The following is a 22,719-nucleotide window of genomic DNA, read 5'->3' as shown; positions in this document are numbered from 1 at the left end:
TCCTGTAATTTTCATTGTTTTTTTCTGTTTGCTTTTATTTTGCTATTGTTTTGTTATGACTTTAGTTTTGTGATGTTCAGAGTTGATCTGTTTGTCACTAGTGTAGCGTCTGGATCAAATCACGATGACTTGTCATTTTAAGATTCAGAAAGCTTTTAACCATCGACCTCATAAATGTAAATCACAGCTTAGCGCCGATGAGTCTGAATCAAATTGCCCCCTTTGACACGTTTGTGGCTTGGTGGAAGTTTAACAGAAACACCTCCAGACCCCGCTGTGAGCTTCAAATAGATCACTATCAATTTCAAACCCCCCTCTCACGGTACTCCAAGTCCAGATGGCTCGAAAAGCCCTCTCCAGATGCCACACACGAACATTCTTTCGCATTTAACTCAGAATATAAGTGATTCAAAAGTGTATATGATATATTCCTGTATGCATGTATGTTTAGCCCCTTTTATTAGCCTAATTATGACTTTATAGTTGTGTTAGTTGCAGGGGCAGGTCTACGTGGTGGCCGGGGGGGGCACCGGCCCCCCCTGAAATTCGATTGGCCACCCCAGGGGCCCCCCCTATAAGATGTCTTGTGATTGGTTCATTTTACGGCCAACCAGTTTATAGACTCTACTGAAGTTCGCGATTCAAAGAAGTGCAGCGCCAGAGAAACAACGGTCGTCGCGGACTTGGACTTTTACTTTATCAAGTGTGGGAAGTCAAGACACCAAACAAAGAGCTGGTAGGTAACCTTTATGTATGGTTTAATATGTTTGTATGGTTTTCTCAGATCAATGTTTTTACCCCGTCAGGCTCTGCTCGCGTTGGTCGTGGTTGATTTCAATCCAATGTTCAGTCAACGTTTAATAAAACACAATAAAAGTAAAATACGCTGGGTGCTATCAAACAATAAACACTGTCATGGTGATTTGCATATTTTGTATCCGTTTATTTTGTGACAGTGACCACATAGCAAGATTGCACCAAATGACAATATGCACCAAATGTTCCAAAAAAATTAAAAATAATAATAATAATTGTCTGGTGACACGTTACTTGTTAATGCATGAGGGTAAGTCAGTTAGATAGTCAGTTAAATTGTCAGGCCTAACTTAGTCATTTACACGTGAAATGACATGGATGCATTCTGTGCATTTCATTCACAATTTGAATTTTTTTTGTTGAGATTGAGAATAACAGACACACATAAGTGTTTCTTTTGAAGGCAGGGAAGAGAGCAGTGCCAAGCCATGAAAAGAAGTAAAGATATAGGGAGTTTCTTTCAAAGAAAAAACAAACAAAACAAGTGTAGAGGCAGAAGCAACTGAAGAAAATGTTACTCAACAAGAAGAAAATGTCAGGCAGCAAGAAAAAATTGTCACTGGAACAGAATCAGCCAGGAAGGAAACAACAGGCCAGACAGACAGTGATGCCAGTGGACCCAGCCGACAGCAGTGGCCTTCATTTTCCTCTGTGCTTCCTGCAACTTCAAGTATGTGAAGTGTAGAGGGAATTGTAGGGATATTTGAGAAATATTACATTTCATTTGTATGAAGCAAACTAAAACGGTAGTAATCATTGCATGTACATGAATTTGCCCTAAAAATACCATGAGCGTATTTATTCTGCTATAGTACTCACAGAGCTTGTTTTGTTTTCTCATTGATGCAATATTTACTTGTGACATTTCATCATTTCTCAGGATCAACGTTTGGTGGGGATAAACAAGCACCTTCATCCCCAACAGAATGCAAAGGTATGTATGGTTGTAGTTGAGACCTGAAAGTTATTTTGTTTGCACATGTTCAGCAAGTGATGTTAAATGATGTTTGATGTCTACTCTGTTGATTATTATTTTACTGTATCTGCAGATAATTCAGCTGTAAGTGACCTGTCTGAATTTGAAGACCACGAAGAAGCTTTGTGTCAGCATAGGTTAGGGGGTGATGGTGACAGACCTCAGGCACTACATACCAACATCTCCACAGATCGCATTCTGCCAGGACCACATGGTATGCTCCAGTTTTTTTTTTTTTTTACTGACATATTTCTAGAAGGTATTGTCTAAATGGGTGTTAATGATGAGCTTGTGTATTTTAATTAAATTCCTAAAACCTTAAAAATGACCGATTGCCCTCATATTATTGGAGGGTCTATGGTTATGTAACTAACTTTCATTCAAACTTAATTTGCAGAATCAATTGTATGTATTCTAGGTTGATTTAATTGACAAACTACACCTTCTGCACTGATAATTATTTTAATTATTACTCATTGTTTAAATTGATTGAGGCTAGTCATCGCTATAAGAAGACCATTCTCTTTATTTGCAGACATTTCACAGTCTCGGGCAGCAGGACCAACACAGCCGCACTTGAAGGTGTTCCCTCGAACCATGAAGGGCGACCGGAAAAGAGCTTTCAACAAAATGTGGTACACACAACACCAATGGCTGGAGTTTTCTGTAAGCCGAGACTCTGCATATTGTCTCTCCCTGGTATTCAAGAGACTTCATTCACATCATCACTGGGCTATTCTAACTGGAAGAAGGCAATGTATAAAGATGGAGGTTTCAGGGGACATGACAAATCAGAAAATCATGTAAATGCCATGATAGCATGGAACGAACACAAAAAAAGAATCTTGACAGACACTTCAATGTTAAATGCCCTCCCTCGATAAGAAACACCAAGAAGTAGTCGAACAAAATCGTACCCACATTAAAACAGTTGCTGAGGTACTTTTGTTTACTGCAACGCAAAACATTTCACAAAGGGGACACCTTGAGACCGATGCATCTACAAAAAAAGGAAACTTTTTAGGCATTATGGATTTGATTGCTAAGCATAGTCCACTAATTGACATGAAATTAAAAGCTGTGGGGAATGCAAAATACACAAGTAACACTATACAAAATGAAATTCTTGAATGTCTGTCAGATATGGTATGGGAAAGCATCATCAGTAAAGTCAAGGAAAACAAATATTTTTCCATCATTGTAGATGAAACAAGGGATTTAAAAAAGAAAGAGCAACTGTCATTAGTAATTAGGTACTATTATAATGGTGCAGTCCATGAAAGCTTCCTTGATTTCAAGCAAGCTACTGACCTTGATGCAGAGTGACTCACTCAAAAAAAATAATACAATGCCTGGAGACGTATGGACTTGAGTACAGGTCAAATCTAGTGGGGCAAGGTTACGATGGGGATCGGTCATGTCAGGGAGACACTCTGGAGTTGCAGCAAGGATTAAAGCTAAAACAAATCACGCTTTTTATGTGCACTGCAATGCACATTGTCTTAACCTTGTTCTCGTTGACTCAACAAAATCAGTGCCTGAGTCTGAAACCTTCTTTTCTTTGCTACAGAAATTGTATGTGTACAGGTAGTGCACAATTTCTTCGATTGCTCCTGTCTGCCTCGCTGCCTGCTGTGATTGTGCTGCTTCGGTGCTGTGAGCTCCGTCTTAGCCTCGTATTTCCTTGTTTTGAACCATCATTTACTACAATTTCTAGTTGTTTATACTACTACTAAATACAGCTTACCCAACATCGCTAGCTAGCACAACACGCTAGTAATTCGCTAGCCTGTTAAACGCGCCACCCGTGCGCTCAGCTATTTTTATTTATTTATTTTCTCTCGCGCCTTTGAGTTCATAAAAGCTCAGGTGAGTAAGAATCACTCAACAAACACCGTGAGTAATGTCTTGTCCTGTTATTATCATGCGTCGCGTCTGAATACGTTGTTGTTTTTGGAGCTCTATCGATTTGATTTATAATTCTTGATTTTTCTCTCTGCCTCGCTGCCTGCTGTGAGTGTGTCTGCTTCGGTGCTGTAAGCTCCGTCTTAGCCTCGTATTTCCTTGTTTTGAACCATCATTTACTACAATTTCTAGTTGTTTATATTACTACTAAATACAGCTTACCCAACCCTGGCATCGCCAGCTTCCGTTACTACTAGCACAACGCGCTAGCTGCTAGTAATTCGCTAGCCTGTTAACTCGCCACCCGTGCGCTCAGCTATTTTTATTTATTTATTTTCTCTCGCGCCTTTGAGTTCATAAAAGCTCAGGTGAGTAAGAAACACTCAACAAACACGGTGAGTAATGTCTTGTCCTGTTATTATCATGCGTTGCGTCTGAATGCGTTGTTGTTTTTGGAGCTCTATCGATTTGATTTATAATTCTTGATTTTTCTCTTTAAACTCGCTTACAACGAACATTTTCTACTTTTCCTCACTGAGAAGCACTAACGTTACTGCTCAAACCTCATTGTTACAACGCGGACTGTTGAGCAGACGCGTCTCAAGCCTATTAGTGATCCAACGCCGGATACTCTTAAAGGTTACGTCCGTGGATCACGGCTGAACGCGTCTTCTCCACACTCACTTATAAACAAAAAAAATGTTTTCCGCCTATCGTGCGTCTACTCTACACCCCTACCACTAAAAAACCTAAAAAAAAAACCTCATAGTTACAACGCGGACTGTTGAGCAGACGCGTCTCAAGCCTATTAGTGATCCAACGCTGCATACTCTTAAAGGTTACGTCCGTGGATCACGGCTGAACGCGTCTTCTCCACACTCACTTATAAACAAACATTTTTTTTTTCGCCTATCGTGCGTCTACTCTACACCCCTACCACTAAAAAAACCTAAAAAAACTCATAGTTACAACGCGGACTGTTGAGCAGACGCGTCTCAAGCCTATTAGTGATCCAACTCTGCATACTCTTAAAGGTTACGTCCGTGGATCACGGCTGAACGCGTCTTCTCCACACTCACTTACAAACAAACTTATAATATAAATTAGTATTAATATTGATAGCATCACTGGTAGCTTCGTTGCTAACTCACTGTCCATCTGTTAAAATGGCGAATATATCAGATGTAAGTAGTCTACCGCTTGGTGCAGGTGAGGACACATTTGAGCTGCACGCACTGCAGTCTGAGCTGGAAGCTGTTGAGAAACAGATCCACAACCTTTTATTGAGACAGGCCGAGCTGAGAGACCGGTGTTTGGCTCTTGAAACATCACGCGCCGATGCACACAAATCAGTGTTTAACGTTACTAACCCGCTGACTCCGACCGCGTCTACTCCGTGCGTTCCTCAGCATCGGTCGCAATCAGCCATGGTCTCGTTCACTCCGGCTCCAACACGCCACCACGAAGCATGGGTGGTTCCGCAGCGGAAGACGCGAGTCAGGTTTAGACCAAGACTTTCTCCGACCCTCCCGGTTTTCGAGTTATCGACACAAAACCGCTTCTCCCCTCTACGCGAAACAGAACGCGATGCTGTGATCATCGGCGATTCCATCGTTCGGCACGTACACGCTACGTTAGGTAAAAGTAAGGTGCAAAGTCACTGCTTTCCTGGTGCTCGTGTTTCTGAAATCGCTGCTCGCGTTCCCGAGATCCTGAACGGTGACGAGCACGTCGGAACTGTGGTCCTGCACGCGGGAGTGAACGACATCAGGCTGCGCCAGACGGAGATTCTGAAGAAAGACTTTAGGAATCTAATCGATACGGTACGCAGCACATCGCCTGAAACAACGATCATTGTGTCAGGACCGCTTCCCACGTACCGACTAGGGCATGAAAAGTTCAGCAGATTATTTGCGCTAAATGAATGGTTAATGTCATGGTGCAATGAGCAGAAACTGCTCTTTGTAAATAATTGGAATCTGTTTTGGGAGTGTCCTAGGCTTTTCCGTGCTGATGGCTTACACCCAAGCAGATTCGGAGCGGATCTTCTGTCAGATAACATCTCCAAAATGTTAAATACCCTTTGACTAGTAACCAAAAGTCCAAATCATAGTCTCTGCTGCACCAATCCAACTGATATAAATACTAGTGTAGAACATTGCATAGAAACCGTGTCTATTCCTCGTTTAGTGAGATCAAATAATAAATCTAATGCAGGATCTAGGAAAAATCTAATTGTTATTAAAACAGAAAATGTTGCTATTAGTAAACAAAAACTATTTCTAAAGCTAGGTCTTCTAAACATTAGATCACTCACACCTAAGGCAGTTATTGTAAATGAAATAGTCACAGATAATAGCTTCGATGTACTTTGCCTTACTGAAACCTGGCTTAAACCAAATGATTATTTCGGTATTAATGAGTCTACTCCTCCTGGATACTGTTATAAGCATGAGCCCCGTCTGATTGGTCGTGGCGGAGGTGTTGCAACCATTTATCGAGATATTCTAAATGTTACCCAGAAAACGGGTAATAAGTTTATTTCATTTGAAGTACTTGTACTAAATGTTACGCTCTTAGATGTTAGAAAAACATCCCTATTATCTCTAGCCTTGGCTACCGTATATAGACCGCCAGGGCCTTACGCTGATTTCCTAAAAGAGTTTGCAGATTTTCTCTCAGACCTATTAGTCAATGTCGATAAAGCACTAATTGTTGGAGATTTTAACATACACGTAGATAATCCAAATGATGCGTTAGGAGCTGCGTTTACAGATTTATTAAATTCATTTGGGGTCAAGCAAAACGTCACCGGACCAACACATCGTCTTAATCATACACTCGATTTAATTATATCACATGGAACCGATCCAACCGATATAGATATCATTCCACAAAATGATGAAGTCACTGATCACTACATGGTAACTTGCATATTACGTACTGCTGTAATATGTCAGGCGGCGTCGCGTTATCAACCAGGCAGAACAATCCTCCCATCCACCATAGATAATTTTTCAAATTGCTTATCTAATCTGTCTCGGCTGCTGCCTGAACCCAAACAAACAGATGAACTAGAAGAACTAACTAGCACTATGAGCACCATTGTCTCTAGAACATTGGATGTGGTTGCACCTATTAAATTAAAAAAGGTCAGAGAGAAAAATAAAGCACCATGGTATAACAATACTACGCATGTTTTAAAGAGAGAAACCCGTATTTTAGAGCGTAAATGGAAACAAACTAATTTAGAGGTCTTTAGAATCGCGTGGAAAGACAGTATGTCACGTTATAAAAAGGCCCTAAAAGCGGCCAGGGCTGAGCACCTCCGCAAACTAATAGAAAACAACCAAAACAATCCTAGGTTTTTATTTAACACCGTGGCTAGACTAACAAATAAACAGACGTCACCCGAACAAAATATCCCGTTACAGTTCAGTAGTAATGATTTCATGAACTTCTTCACTGAAAAAATAGAAAGCATCAGAACCACAATTGTAAACGTTCAATCTTCAATCGCGCCTTATAATTCAGCTTCAATTATCACCCCGCAAGAACAATTACAGTGCTTTACAACTATAGAACAAAAAGAGTTAAATAAACGTATCACTTCGTCTAAAACAACAACATGTTTATTAGATCCTATACCAACTAAACTACTGAAAGAAGTGTTACCTGTAGTGGAAGAGCCTCTCCTCAATATTATTAACTCGTCTTTATCTTTAGACTATTTCCAAGAACATTTAAACTGGCAGTTATAAAACCTCTCATTAAGAAACCACAATTAGATCATAATAATCTAGCAAATTATAGACCCATTTCAAATCTTCCATTTATGTCTAAAATATTAGAAAAAGTGGTGTCCGCTCAACTGGGCTCTTTCTTGCAACAAAATGAGATCTATGAAAAGTTTCAGTCTGGATTCAGACCGCATCATAGCACTGAAACTGCGCTCGTTAAAATCACAAATGATTTACTTTTAGCTTCTGACCAAGGCTGTATCTCAATACTAGTTTTACTTGATCTTAGTGCTGCGTTCGATACTATAGATCACACAATACTCTTAGATCGACTACAAAATTATACTGGTGTTCAAGGACAAGCACTAAGCTGGTTCAAATCATACCTATCTGACCGCTACCATTTTGTCTATTTAAATGGAGAAAAATCGATCATAACTCCAGTAAACTATGGAGTGCCGCAGGGATCTGTATTAGGCCCTCTGTTATTTTCAATATATATAATGCCACTTGGAAATATTATAAGGAAACATGGAATTAGTTTCCATTGTTATGCTGATGACACTCAAATATACATTTCATCACGGCCGGATGAAAACGCTAAATTTTCCAAATTGATAGAGTGTGTTAAAGATATAAAAGATTGGATGACGCGTAATTTTCTTTTATTAAATCCAGACAAGACAGAGGTAATACTTATCGGTTCAAAAAACCGCCCACAAAACCTCGCACAATACAACTTTAACATCATAGGATGTCCTGTTACTTTATCCTCTACAGTAAAAGACCTGGGTGTTATACTCGATTGCAACCTGTCTTTTGAAAATCATATTTCATATGTTACAAAAACAGCCTTTTTCCACCTTAGAAACATTGCTAAGCTACGTAATATGCTATCAGTTTCTGATGCAGAAAAGTTAGTTCACGCATTCATGACCTCGAGACTGGATTACTGTAATGCTTTATTAGCTGGTTGTCCTGCATCCTCAATAAACAAGCTACAGTTAGTCCAAAATGCCGCCGCTAGAGTTCTTACGAGATCAAGAAAATATGATCATATAACACCGATTTTATCATCACTGCATTGGTTACCTATAAAGTTCCGTATTAATTACAAGGTATTGCTACTGACTTATAAAGCCCTAAACAGCTTAGCTCCAGTCTATTTAACGGATCTTCTAACACCCTATAATCCATCGCGCTCTTTAAGATCACTAAATTCAAGGCTTTTGGTCATACCTAGGATATCCAGAACCACCAAAGGAGGGAGAGCATTTTCACATTTGGCTCCAAAACTCTGGAATAGTCTTCCTGATACTGTTCGTTGCTCAGACTCGCTCTCCCAGTTTAAAACTAGATTAAAGTCGCATCTCTTCGGCCAGGCATTCATATAATCCCACAGTTCAAACTACAATCCGGCCTCTAGCTCATAAATGCCAGAGGAGAACTGGCCCCCGACTGAGCCTGGGTTCTCCCAAGGTTTTTTTTTTTTTCTCCATTAGGTCACCTGATGGAGTTTTAGGACACCATTAGGTCACTTGATGGAGTTTTTCGGTTCCTTGCCACTGTTGCCTTTGGCTTGCTCAGTTGGGGATATTTTGGGGATATTTAATTTAATTGTATCAATCAATAAATTCCTCTTGAAACAAACTTTGTTGTATTATTTTAATTTAATACTGTGAAGCTGCTTTGATACAATCTGTATTGTGAAAAGCGCTATACAAATAAACTTGACTTGACTTGACTTGACATGTCAGGCTCCTATGTGCACCAGAAATGACTCTCTGTACAAAAGGAAATGTATCAAGGTGCCCCAAGAGAGCTACAAAGGCTCAGTGACACCAGGTGGGCATGTCGGTACCAGGCTTGCAAAAACATTAAGGACAGACTGCCTGCTGTATTGCGTGTGCTACATGATATTGATGTGGAGAACTGATGAGAACGCTCTGTGGAGGCACGGGCTTTACTTGCCCAACTGGATCTTACCTTTATCGGAACACTTGTCATCTTTTCAAAAGTCCTTGGAGAGGCAAAATTCCTTACAGACATGCTTCAGTCAACGTCTCTTGATTTAGCGAAGGCCGTGGACTTAGTTGAAGCATTTCAAGACACCCTCCAAGACCTAAGAAGTGATTCATCTTTTGATGAAATCTGGAAAGACACTGTAGACACTGGAAAGCAGTGCAATGTTGCAGTAGAAACTGTGGTAAAAAGACCACAAAAAATTTGTTCTAGATTGAGCGGGTCAATTGTTGAATCCACTGTTGGACAGCGGAGGTGTAAGGAAGGAGACATGGAACTGTTCAGAAGTGGTATATTCTTCCCCATTCTGGACTGTCTGAGTGGGGAGATGCAGAGGTGTTTCAGTAAGTCAAACTGCAGTATAATGCAAGGTATACAAGCACTGAACCCTAAAAGCAGAAACTTTTTGGATGAAGAGACCATTTTTAGCTTTGCTAGGATTTATGAATGTGATACTGATGACATAAAACATGAACTGCATCAAGTGAGGAGGGTGTTAAAAAGGAAATTCCAGACTGGAATTGAATTGTCTAGTCTCCTAGAGTTTACCATCTTCCTTGAGCCATTCAAAGAAGTGTTTTATCAGCTTTTTCGTTTGTGCTGCATAGCTGTGGCCTTACCAGTCAGCAGTGCAAGTTGTGAGTGCAGCTTCTCTGCACTTAAGCTCATAAAAACACATTTACGCACTACCATGACTGATGGCAGACTCAGTAATCTTGGAGTCTTAAGCATTGAGGTGAGGAGAGCCAAATGTCTTGACTTAGATGATTTTGTTAGACGGTTTGCCAGTCACAACCGAAACAGAAGAATCCAGCTGTTTTAGTTGAGGTCTACCTTCTTTCTTTTTCGACTGTTTTCCTCTCTTTATGCTACTGTTTTTATTGTTTCTAAACTAAAGACTGTTCTTCAATATATTAGCAGAGCACAATGTAATGGTTCCATATTTTATGGTTTTCATTTGAACTGTTACAGTGCTAAAACTTTAACTCTGTGTTACTCAGCTTTTTTGTAAATTAATCTGAAAGAAATGTTGAATGAAACACTATGATGTTTTGGCCAAACCATTTGAATAATTACAGTGGGGGGAATTGTTTTTTACATTTATTTATTATTATTTGAAAGAGATTGTGAATAAAACTACTGTATATTGTAATGGCCAAACTAATTAAAAGAAAATAGTTGACATCGTTTCTGCTTCTGGGTTTTTAAAATTGCTCATTATTAAAATTGCTTTTATTTTATAAACTTGTTAGTTTTATGAAAACACTAAAAATAATAAACACTGGCTCTCAAATTTAACGTAATGGATATATACAGGGATGACAAAAAACTAAATTAATCAAAAATGTGCTTTATTACTACATTTGTTTACAAGTAACTTTATTCAAGTTAAAAATAATAATAAAATCAATAGGATTTACGTAATATACTGTAGAATTTAGCTTCTTTTTTTTGTCACTGGCGGCCACCCCGTTTGGAGGCAGTGCCCCAGCATGCCCCCCCCACTGAAAATGCTCTAGACATGCCCCTAGTTAGTTGAACTCTAAGTGCTTATTTTAAAGAATAAGAATGTATCTCTATCCATCTCCATCTTTCAGATGTATCAACCTTGGTACTGAATTAAACCTATCGGTGTGCCTAGGCTAAATATATGTAGTAGGTTATGATAAAATGTATTATACTGTGTTTACCATCATTTGGAGTAGAAATGACAAAATCTAACACCGTCATAACCCATGCAAATTAGGCCGTCAAGCGGAGACAAAGAAAACTCTCTCCCGCTCAAAATTTCTTAATCCAATTGGTCTGACCACCCAGGAAGGGGGTGGACTTCGAACTCCTTAAAGGTGAACTAAGTAACTTTTTTTACCTTAACTGAACAGCTTCGGAGTCATTGGAATGGTTATATTACTTATTTCGGGTTGAATGGTGGTCGTTTCGCACCCCCCTGGTGCCCGTGAGCGGAAAATACGCACTTGCAACTTTGAGCCGGCGGGCCGCCGGCCGCTGCATCAGGAAGTCTCGCGTGATATCAGGTCTCGCGATGTAAACAATTGCTTTACGGCCAAAAGAAATCTGCTAAAATGCTGTCATTATTGCGCTCCCTCACGCTGTCCGAACCCGAATGAAGAAGACGTTTTAAAGAATGTCCCATCTGCTTTGATGTCGTTAATCTATAGCCTCTGGTGTCAGAGAATCACCAACGAGTTTTTACAACAGTGTTGTCAAATATCTATTCCGAAGCTGTAGGGGGAGCTCTAGAGAGAAACCTGCGAGCAAAAAGCGAGAATACAGCGAAGAAATCCCGAAGCTACTGAGTGCTGCTTTAAAGAAGGATGCACACGCCATCATAGGCCCTGTCCCAAATGGCACACTTCATGTGCACTTTCGGTCTTGTGGACTTACAATGGCTGCCGCGTGCGCGTGTCCGTTAAGTCTGTGAGACCGCAGTGTGTCCCATTTGTCATTTTTAGATCTCAGAAGGGTGCTCGCGAGTGCCCCCAAGTGGTCGATTTGCGCCCTTGATGCGCACTTTTGCCAAGCCCGCGCTGATGCGGGCTCCGCAGCAGACTTCTTCCCGACAGTCAAAGCGACATTACGTCACGAAAGTGCGGACTCAGAGGAAGACCGCGAGTGCTTAGGGCTCCATTTGGGACAGGGCCATAGTGGGTTTTTAGTTATTGTTTGGTCTTGTCTTGTCTTGTCTTTGCTTTGTCTTCTCTCCTCTTCTTCAAGTTTATCCGCTCTCCATTTGTTTTGTGTTTTACTTTTGCTTCTTAGCTTTTTGTATTAGTCGTATCTCCGGCTTCTTGCCTTGTTTTAGTCTCGTATTCATTCATTTCTACATACGAGTGAAACGGACTTAAACTGATTTTTTTTCGCCAACTCTGCTTACGAGGGAACTGTTTGAACTTCCAGCGAACGACCCGAACTCCGGAAGAACCAAAAGAACACTTCCAACTAACGGACACACGAGAACTGACACTCACACACACGCATTCCTGCTCAGCAACAAAGATCAATGCAAGTATTATCTTTATGGAGATTTAAATGCGTTTAAGGTTGTCTCCCCTGCTTAAGGTGATTTGATTCTTTGCTGGTTCTCAAAGGTTCATTGTTTGTGATATGTTTGCCCAGTGGCGGTTCTACATTGAATTACACCCTGGGCGAGACCCCCTTAGAGCGCCCCCCCAATTTGGACATCATTTTTCTAACCCCATTGGCAGATCATGTTTTGCTTGTTTTAAGCAAAAACTAAATTTTTCTTTATTTGCACCAGAAAACAAGACTTAATATCTTATGTCATTTTACTACTTTAGTAATATAACGTTATGCATCTTTATTTAAGAAATGTTTGATATTTGGACTGGAAACAAGACAAAAATACTAAGAAAAGCATTTTTTGCAGTGTAATAACTGAACTTGTAACAGTTTTGTTGCAAAGCACAATATTATGGTGAAATTAGATCTCGTGTTTGAGTTAAAACCGAATTATTGTTAAGCATAGCAAGAATCATAGCAAAAAGGCTAACAAATAAGAGTTATACCCACCAATTAATATTGCCCCTTCATTCATGACATGGATACCGCAATCATAAAGAGAAAACATAGTTGCATACCTTTATCTTTCGCTCGTTTCTAAATTGGGCACCTGATGGCTTTGACCTTTCTTGTCCATCTCTTATTTGGCACTCGGCATCGACAATCAACAGATTTCCCCTGATCCCCCCCATACCAACTGTCGACGAGTCACGACCAGAAGTCAAGACTAAACCAATTCACCTTGGTGGTGGTGACCAAGTAATCGTTTTGTATTACCTATTTTTATTAGCCATGCAGACAATTCAGAAAAACAAAAATGTGCAGGAAATATAGAGGCCTGTATTTATAATATTCTGAATGAAATGTGCGTTATTTGGAAGAAAGTCGAGGTGTGACTGACTTAGATAACTATATGGATCCCCCAAAATTGCATAATTCGTTTTGGCGGACGAACGAATTATTCGATGTGACATTCATTTTGTAGGCATTCACAAATTTGATCTACAGCCCATCTGTATATTCATAATTGATTGTAATTCGTTGTGGTTAATTATCTATATATAGAGATACAAATATACAGGCTATGTATTCCCTTTTTGGGCGATTTAAAATGTGTAGGTAATATGGCTCATAACCAGTATGATTAATTATTGATTATTGATTATTAATTATTAATTATTAATTATACATTCCCCTCATTTGAGTTGATTTCGTTACACTAGTTTGTTTATTGTCACCATTGTTGAGATTCATATGCTGATTCTTGATATCTGTGTGTCTAAATACAATAGTTTCTGTGCACAAAATATTTTCAAAATTGTTCATATTGCTGTTGAATCTCAAACTGTAAAATCTCAGGGCTACAAATCACCAACACTAAAATGCAACATAAAGGCATATAGTCAAAGCTTTAGACTCTGAATGATATCAGTGAAAAACTAACAATAAAATAAAAGGGTCAAGAGCCCAACTAAACCAAACACTGACCACCATAATGGTGACTTGAAACAAAAAAAATCCATAAAACCGTCTAAACTTCTGTTGAATCTCAATAACTTTTGTAGATGTATGACAAACATAATAAAGTCAAACTGGTAATAATAAGTGCAATAATGTGTATTGGCACAAAGTCAGTTGTAGTTCTTGTGTTTCTCTTTTTTCTGTTCTTCTTGTTTCGCTTTCCTTCAATGATTCTGCTTATTAACATTAGGTGTGTCACCACTAATGGCCAATCATCACTTAATTAATCACTTAATTATCTCATTCACTTCAACACTGCTTCAGTGTTAATTTTTAACACTCTGTAGTGTGGACACATATGTACACTGAGGAGTGTTAATTTAACACTGGGGATTTTGCTGTGTGTGTGCTCTCCTCTGTGTGTGTTTGCTGTGCTCTACGCTGTGTGTGTGGGTGCGCTGTGCTCTCCGCTCCGCTGTGTGTGTGTGTGTGTGTGTGTGTGTGCTCTCCGCGGTGTGTGTAAAAGCAAAGTCTGCTTAAAAATGTGCTCTAGAAAATTTCTCTGGACTTGTTTCTGTTTGCAAATCTTCTGTGCTTTAACATGGTGTGTGTAACAGTGCTGGGCAACGCTGGTAAATGACGCTATCCTCTCGTTCGTTGTCTCGTTCACTCGTCCTCTCCCTGCTTTCTGCTCACATGCTCTGATAATAATAGCGCTGTAGCACTACTCTATTTTGATAAGCGTTTAAAAAATCTGTTAAATCTGATTCTGTTCAGAACTGAATGAAGAATAAGATATTCATATTAATATTTAATATTCTAATATAGGCCTATTTCTTGTCCAATTGTTGTGTGTTACTTTATTTCATTGGCTATATCTACAGGTTCACAGGTTATATCTACTGACAGAAATAAAACCTTGTTTTTTTAGGTTGGTTGAAATCAGTTATAATCAGTAATCTTAAATAATTTATTTAATTTCAACATTTCAACCAGTTATTGTAGATGTTTCCACATGAAGTACATTTTCTAGGTTGAAATGACAAAACATTTTTTTCAGTGTACATTACCTATTGCAGTCGTCGCCGGTGAGACAGTTGAAAAGGCCAAGTACAGTCTTAAGACATCTAAAAAATAATTATAAATACAAATGAATCAACATGTTTAGGACACAATAAAATATAAATAAACATATATAAATATAAGCTTGTACTTAAAATAATAGTTCATCCAAAAATGAAAGTTCTGTCATCATGACTTTTTCTTTCACAGAATATTGTATTGTCTATCCTAGAAATTATTATTATTCTCATCCATATTTTCCACATTATGAAACTCTCAAGCCTTTTCTGTCAAAAAAAGCACCATAACAGCACTACAGTATCTATATGAAGTATGATGTGTGTGTCATACTGATATAAAAAGCTAAGATTGCACAACCAAAAGAAAAACTGATTCAATAAAAACCAAACATTTTCAATAAATCATTAACATCTAAACCTCTGCTAATTCTCAGATGAATGACAGAAAAAGAAGTCAGTCTGGTTTGAAATAGGGATTTCATATTAAGCTGTGGTTGGAAGTCGGTTGTAGTTCTTTTGTTTCTCTTTCCTTCAGTGATTCTTCTAGTTATCATCAGGTTTCTTCAATAATCAAACAATCATCAGTCAATTCATCTCTTAATTATCTCATTAACTCTAACACTGCTTCTGTGTTTCTTTGAACACTCTGCTGGAGTTTCCCTTATGAACACTGAGCGATGGTAATTCAACACCGGGGAATTTACTGTGTGAAGTGACGTGAAGGATAAACCAGATCTGATTCACTGGTCATTACATCAGCATACAGACAAAAAGCAAAAAACACTGTTTAGACTTACACAGAATAGCAGAGATGAGAGGATGAGTTTTTATAAAACCTGAAATATGAAGAAAAAGTCAATAAAAAACACAAAGTCTGAGAAAACTACATTCTTCATACGTTCACAGTTCATAAGGTTTTTGGGGCGATGAGAGGCAACCTTTAAACACAGGAAAAATACTCACCTTTATGAAAGGAAGCCATTATCAGTTTATTTCTGTTTATTCACAAACCAGTTCAGAGGACGAGTTTCCTTTACAGTTAGAGAATAAACAAATTAGCCATTGCATTGACACATGACTTATAAAAAGCTGTTTTCTCTTTGTTTCAAACACACATGTAAAACATTACACAGCATTTGATTTTGGATCAGAGTTCAAATTGAGACTTTTAAAACCGTTATTGTCAAGCACAATGCAATAAAGGATGAAACAACTGGATCAATTCCTCATGTATTATGAGGTGGCTATTGGCTAATTCGTACGAATGACCTACCCCTGACCCCGCCCCTAAACCTACCCCTAACTCCGCCCCTAAACCTACCCTTGACCCGCCCCTAAACCTACCCCTCACTGACGTTTAGACAAATCAGTCGTCGTATTAAATAATGCTCTGTTGTTTTCCTACAAATTAAGAATCAAAAGTGCTCTGGAGTTATTCATGAAGTTTCATCCTTAAAAATGTTAGTAAGAGTCCTGACCTGGTCAAAGCCCAAATTACTCAACTATAACTACACACAAATCAATTATAACTACACAACTGTAACACACACACACATCAGTATGTTTTTGACGTAAAGAGAGTGATGAGGATCATTATGAGCAGAAAGAAGATCTGATATAATCTGATATACAGTGATCATCACACAACACGACTGACTGAAGAAAAAGTTTGTGTGTGTTGAGATGATATAGAGAAGTTATCTGTAATCATTCTAATGAGGAAATATGAAACCAAGTCCACTGTTTTCCTTCCTCAAATACAACTTTCCACACAATATGTGTCATTTCCTCAGTTCCCCCTTCTCCCTATTTTTCCCAGATCGACGCGACCCGGCATGGATAATCCCAGCATTCACAACAGTCTCGTCCATCCCTCAAACTTAGATTATTGACTCGTGTCATAAATATTAATTGTACATAGATGTTGTGATCAGATTCTCTGATTATTTCACAGATATCTACAGTTAAGACTTTTGTATGTTACCTTTTAAATAGATATGTTGCAAAAGATGGCTTAATTTCAGTTTTTTATTTCACAAACTAGGATATTCTTCTCAAATTAGAGTCAGTCTATTTTATATACATAAATATATATATATATATATATATATATATAAAGCCAAGAGAAAATATGATCATTTGGGAAACTGTTGATCTGAACTGCTGGTAATGCTTTTTTTTTCCTTCATCACTGAAATCATTCATAACTGATTGCTGTAAAATGCATTAATAATATAACACACTTTCTAAATGAAATTAAACATAGTCTCTGCTTGAAATATGTAAAAACGGACGTGATTCACCGGCATAGAAATAAAGTAAGATTTGTTCTATTTATTTAAGATTTAATTTTAAAAAAGATTTAAAATAAATTTGTTTTGTACATTAAGAAAGATTGATTCGTTATTGTTTCAATTTTGATTCGATGCAAAATAAGTGATTTTATTTGAATGTCCATCTTGAAATATTCTTTATAATTGAAAGAACATTATTTCAAGATGCAAACCTGATGAAAACAATCAATGTTAAATATCGATCTTGATTCAATGTTGGTCTGTTATCAGCGTTTTAAAAAAGTGCCTCATAGTCCAACACAACTCTCCATAATGGAGACCAGAATACTGTGTCGACCATGTTAAAAGCAGAGCATTAATCTAATAGCAGCAAAACTTTCACTGAATTTTACATTTGCTTTCACTAAATTTCTCCCATAAATACTGTGAAACATGTAGTCTACAGTATCACTAACAGCTATTAATGACAAAACTGCAAAAACGTGTAGATTGATAGAAACACTAAAGTATTTAATTCTCATTTAAGTAAAGAGAGACTCACCTGATATGAGTTTCTTCACCCAACTAGACTGACTATGTGTGTCAGAAGATTATATGACCGTTATCTATTCATCCAATGAGAAAAAACAACAACATATTTTGTCAACCCGTCCTGCTACAATTCAAATTAACATTCAAATTTAGACAGAAAACACACCAAAAACATATGAAATGAATACAAAGATCACATTTCTAAAAACATGGTACATTTGCTTTAAAGGAGATTAAAAAATTACTATTTACTATAAAATTACTGTTTTTTTTCTCTATCCTTAGACCTTTATATCATCTTAGACCTTCATATTTGCCATAATGCATATTTTCGAAGTTGTGCTCAAAAAGTGGGTTTGCAAAGACGACCACAGCTTCACATCCATCTTCAATGTTTAAAGACCAAGTTTGACCAAAGTGACCAAAACCATCATCAAACTGCTCTTCATTACAAACTTCAGCATGTCTAATATTCATGACTGGTATGAACAGATGAATCCATTGTTTCTACATTGTAAAATTCTGTCATAGTTTGAATAAGTCCACAGAGTCTGTTCATGCAAATATGGAATGCATAAATAGTTCTATAGAAACATACATTTCTTTATCTAAACAAATCAATCTCTCAAATTCTGAACACATTTTAAACCAGGTTTCCCAAACAAACTAGTACAACATGAAGTTCTTTTTGTCAATGATCAGATTTTTAACATGAACCACTTGAAGGCCAATATTGAAAATCATACAGGTTTAGAATGACAAAAGGCTGAATAAATTATGCCAATTTTCTCTTTAATGTGCCTTTTGACAATGTTTTGAAAATAATCAGTGTTTCATCTCACTACTTTACATGTTGTATCTGTATCACATATTCAAATCCACCGCGGAGTAAAAGAGTCAACCCAAGTTAACCCTGATGTTAAACTAATACAAAAGTATTTTTATTACTATTATTATTTAACCATTTACTTGTTCAACTAAGTTGATTCAACAGGGGTAAAAAAAGCAACAAATACACAACAAAGCAACTCATTTTCCTTATTTTTCAGCATTTAGATCAGGAATGGGCACTTCTAATGTCTAGATCAGTGTTTCCCAAACCTGCTCCTGAAGGACCCCCAACACTGCACGTTTTCTTTGTCTCCCTAATCAAACACACCTGATTCAACTCATCAGCTCATTAGAAGAAACTCTAGGACAGGGATGGGCAAATGCTGTCCTGGAGGGCCACTGTCCTGTAGAGTTTAGCTCCAACCCTGATAAACTCTCATGTCTGTAGCTTTCTAGTAATCCTGAAGACATTGATTAGCTGGTTCAGGTGTGTTTGATTAGGGTCCCAGATAGATAGCAACCATCAAAATAATGTTAATGTGTCAATGTTAACTGTATTGAATCAACATATCTTTTGCTCCAGCAATTAATGTTGTTTTTTTTAAATCCAAAAATCAATGGTAATGGCGTTGAGTCAATGTTACAATGTGATGTTGGTTCAACATCATGTTTGCACTCTCAGAAAATTAAACACAACTATTACAACTGACTTAAAGCCATACAGCCTGAAATCAACTGCAAAGAGAGATTTATTGATTTTGAGAGATTTTGAGAGATTTATTGTCCTTTTTTTTTTTTTTTTTTTTTTTTTTTGCAGTTGATTTCAGGCTGTGTGGCTTTAAGTCAGTTGTAGTTGTCGTTTCATTTTCTGAGAGTGCAAACATTATGTTGAACCAACATCACATTGTAACATTGACTCAACACCATCACCATTGATTTATGAAAGAAAAAAAAAAAAAAGAAGAAAAAAAATCAACAATAATTGCTTGAGCAAAAGAGATGTTGATTCAATACAGTTAACATTGACACATTAACATTATTTTGATGGTTGCTATCTATCTGGGACCCTAATCAAACACACCTGAACCAGCTAATCAATGTCTTCAGGATTACTAGAAAGCTACAGACAGGAGAGTTTATCAGGGTTGGAGCTAAACCCTCCAGGACATTTGCAAAACGTCATCAAAATAGGCTCAATCATTTGTGCTGGTTTGTGCAGTAAAAAGTTTTGTTTGAGCTGTTTCGTTTTTTTTAGATATTAAAAGAATATTTTTTTGGTCATTCTGAGGTCACTCATCCCCCCACATGCTCCAAATTCACCCAAAATAGTCTCGTTCGTTTGTGCCGGTAAAAGTTTCGCTTGTGTTGCGTCAGGTTTTAAAATATTAGACACTGAATGAGAGAGAATTATAGATGGTAACTATAATGATTATATCACGGAGACCATCATTATCAATGCAGAAATGTTCTCCATAAACACCTGCAATTGCTGATAAAACACAAACTTAATGAAAGGCAAGGGTCAAGAGCCCAACTAAAGCAAATACTGATCTCCGTGATGGTGACCTCAAAATGAAACATTTTCAATAAGACATCAACATCGAAACCTCTGTTAATTCTCAATAAGATCTTCTGTAGATGTGTGACAGAAATAAAGTCAGTCTGGTTAGTAATAAGTGAAGCTGGTAATGCTGTTTGTGGAGTTGTTTAATCAGATCTTCAGAGAGTTAATGTCTTTTATCTTCATTTCATCTTATGGCTAGTTCACACTACAGGATTTTAAGCCCGATTTAAGCCTGATTTGCAAGTTAACGAGCTCTCCGACAGGTCGGGCTGTAATCGTGTGCAATTCTGTGGGTGATCCGCGCTCGCCAATCTTTAAGTGTGAAATACTTAACGACGCATCAAAAACGCTCGCTGACACATCGCTGACGCGTCGCCGACGCCAGACAAGTATCTAGCATGCCAAATATCTGGAGCTGTCGGCCGACTCGATAGCCTGTGGTGTCACGTGTTGCGACGAGCAACAGCCAATGATCAGCTTGTTATGACATTACAAAACCCTTTTGTATTTGTAACCATCGTTGCCAAACCACAACAGGCAGCTGCTTTTTCATTATAATGTTTTACTCACCTCCAACTCTCTCTGACAGACAATCCCTGCTGCCCGCGTGGGCTTATCTATCCTTTCACCCATGTTCTTTTTTTTTTTTTTTTTATTTTGTCCCGCCGTCCATTTTCAAATAGACAATGCACCATTGGAATGCGCCATTTCCCATTCCACTTCTTGTGCATGTTTTCGTGACAAAATGTGGTTTTGGGACCGGATAGAGTGGTTGGGTGACAGAGTTGTTGTCAGCTCGTGTAGTGTGTAACCCCCTGTTGCCACAACGACTTCAAGACTGTAGTCATGACAAGTCATGTAGTCTAAACAGCACAGCGATCTGCCAACGTTTAAAGTTGTGTAGTGTGAACTAGGCATAAGGCTGTGTCTGAAGAAAGTTGTAGTTTGTGTTCTTATTACTCTTTCTTTCAGTGCTTTCTCCCAGCAGGTGTTTGAATGATTGAATACATTTTTCAGGAACATCACACTAACTTTTAAATAACATTCTAGTAACATTAAAGGCAGGGTAGGTAAAAAATGTATAAAAAAACTTTCTTCCAAATTTGTTTAAACTTTATATATATATCAATGCATAATTAAAATCTAAGTACTCTGAAAAAGAAAGTATAAAAATCGAGTGTCTGTAGACCTCTCACGACTGTTTTAAAGACAGCTCATTATTTCCATTCACTCCACCCCCTCCCTTCTGGGCTCCTTCCAAAGCCACGCCCCCAAAACACATGAACGCGCGACTCCGACAGCTGAGCTGAAGACGCATTATTTACCTGAGACGAGCGGAGAGGAAGGAGCGCAGTGCATGCAGTGACATCATGTCAGAATCACATGTAATACAAAAATTGAACTTTATCATTATGAATATAAACAAATAAGATGTATTTTAGTACTCACTAAACTTCCAGGTGAACATGGTAAAAGAGTTAGACAGAGGGTAAATATAGTTCTAAGAAAAGATCCTAGATGCGGAGTAAACTTAGGTCTACTATCTGTTAAACATGTATTTAGTTATCTAAAGCAAAATTATGCACAATTCAACACTATAGCTATCATCTTGAGCTAGACCAATAGACATGGGCGTCAGTTTGGTTTGAAATGTGCTGGGGACAGAGACGCATTCGGAAGTGCATTTTCAGAAGTGCTGGGTACAATGACGCATTCTTTTTTTTTCTCTCTCTCTTTCGCGCAGGTTATGTTTTGAAAGACGATGTCCTGTAGCTCAGGCACTTTTCAACAGGCCCACCCAAAACTTTCACAAAAAAAAATAAAATAAATCGCCAATAAGCTCACAATTTGTGCTAAAATAGTGTTTAGTTTTATAAAACCATTTTAAAAGCTGGTTATATTTTGATGTTTCTGCGCAAGTTCAGCAGACAGTGAGGTTCGGGTTTGTTCCGATCAGAGCTCGTGAGTGGAGAGCGCATTTCTGAATATTCCGCTCCGCTCGTTCATTCCGCAGGGTCGCTCGCTCACCAGATGTCCTGTTGCCTGGTTCGAAATCGTCGATAATATGTGGAATAAGGGCTGCTTCCGACTAAAAGTTCGACTAGTAGGCTAGTTGTTCATTTAAGTCATTCGTGGACAAACCCCCTCTTTATATTAATTGAATTACTTATAGCCTCCTACAGGATAATGAGCGTTTACGTAATATAGCCGCACTCAAGCGCACGACCGCATGCATAAAGCTTGCCACAAAAAAACGGTAAAAGTAATGATTATGAATGCGTCTAAATGTGTCTAAATACGCTGTGAATGTGAATGTGCATTATACGCTGAGTTTCAGTTCATTTATGAGACGAACTCCAGTTCACTCGCCGGCGCCTTCATGTCGTGATTCTGCTATCGGCCTATTTACTTCTTTATTAAATCCATCCAGGCAATTGGTTCATGAAACATTGAT

At 38.2% G+C, this 22,719-nt stretch overlaps 1 protein-coding gene and 2 long non-coding RNA genes across 3 annotated transcripts in view; 2 read left to right on the top strand and 1 right to left on the bottom strand.

Moving 5' to 3' along the window:
- LOC309494003 overlaps positions 1–22,719 on the top strand; it is a 195,783-nt gene that overhangs the window by 39,892 nt on the left and 133,172 nt on the right. The gene's annotated exons all lie outside the window — the stretch shown is intronic.
- The window catches only part of LOC309493630 (uncharacterized protein), a 456,302-nt gene that overhangs the window by 324,046 nt on the left and 109,537 nt on the right, over positions 1–22,719 (bottom strand). Inside the window, exon 9 of the mRNA XM_082162775.1 lies at positions 15,033–15,089. Coding sequence (XP_082018901.1) covers positions 15,033–15,089 — 57 coding nt within the window. The remainder of the gene's footprint in view (positions 1–15,032; positions 15,090–22,719) is intronic.
- Positions 364–11,808, top strand: LOC309493991. The gene is made up of 3 exons (XR_014204169.1): positions 364–487; positions 10,992–11,306; positions 11,792–11,808. It is a non-coding gene; the product is annotated as an uncharacterized lncRNA (long non-coding RNA).

This window comes from Leuciscus leuciscus, assembly GCF_965113295.1.
Source record: "Leuciscus leuciscus genome assembly, chromosome: 3".
Classification (NCBI taxonomy): Eukaryota; Metazoa; Chordata; class Actinopteri; order Cypriniformes; family Leuciscidae; genus Leuciscus; species Leuciscus leuciscus.
This window is presented reverse-complemented; position numbering and strand designations above follow the sequence as displayed.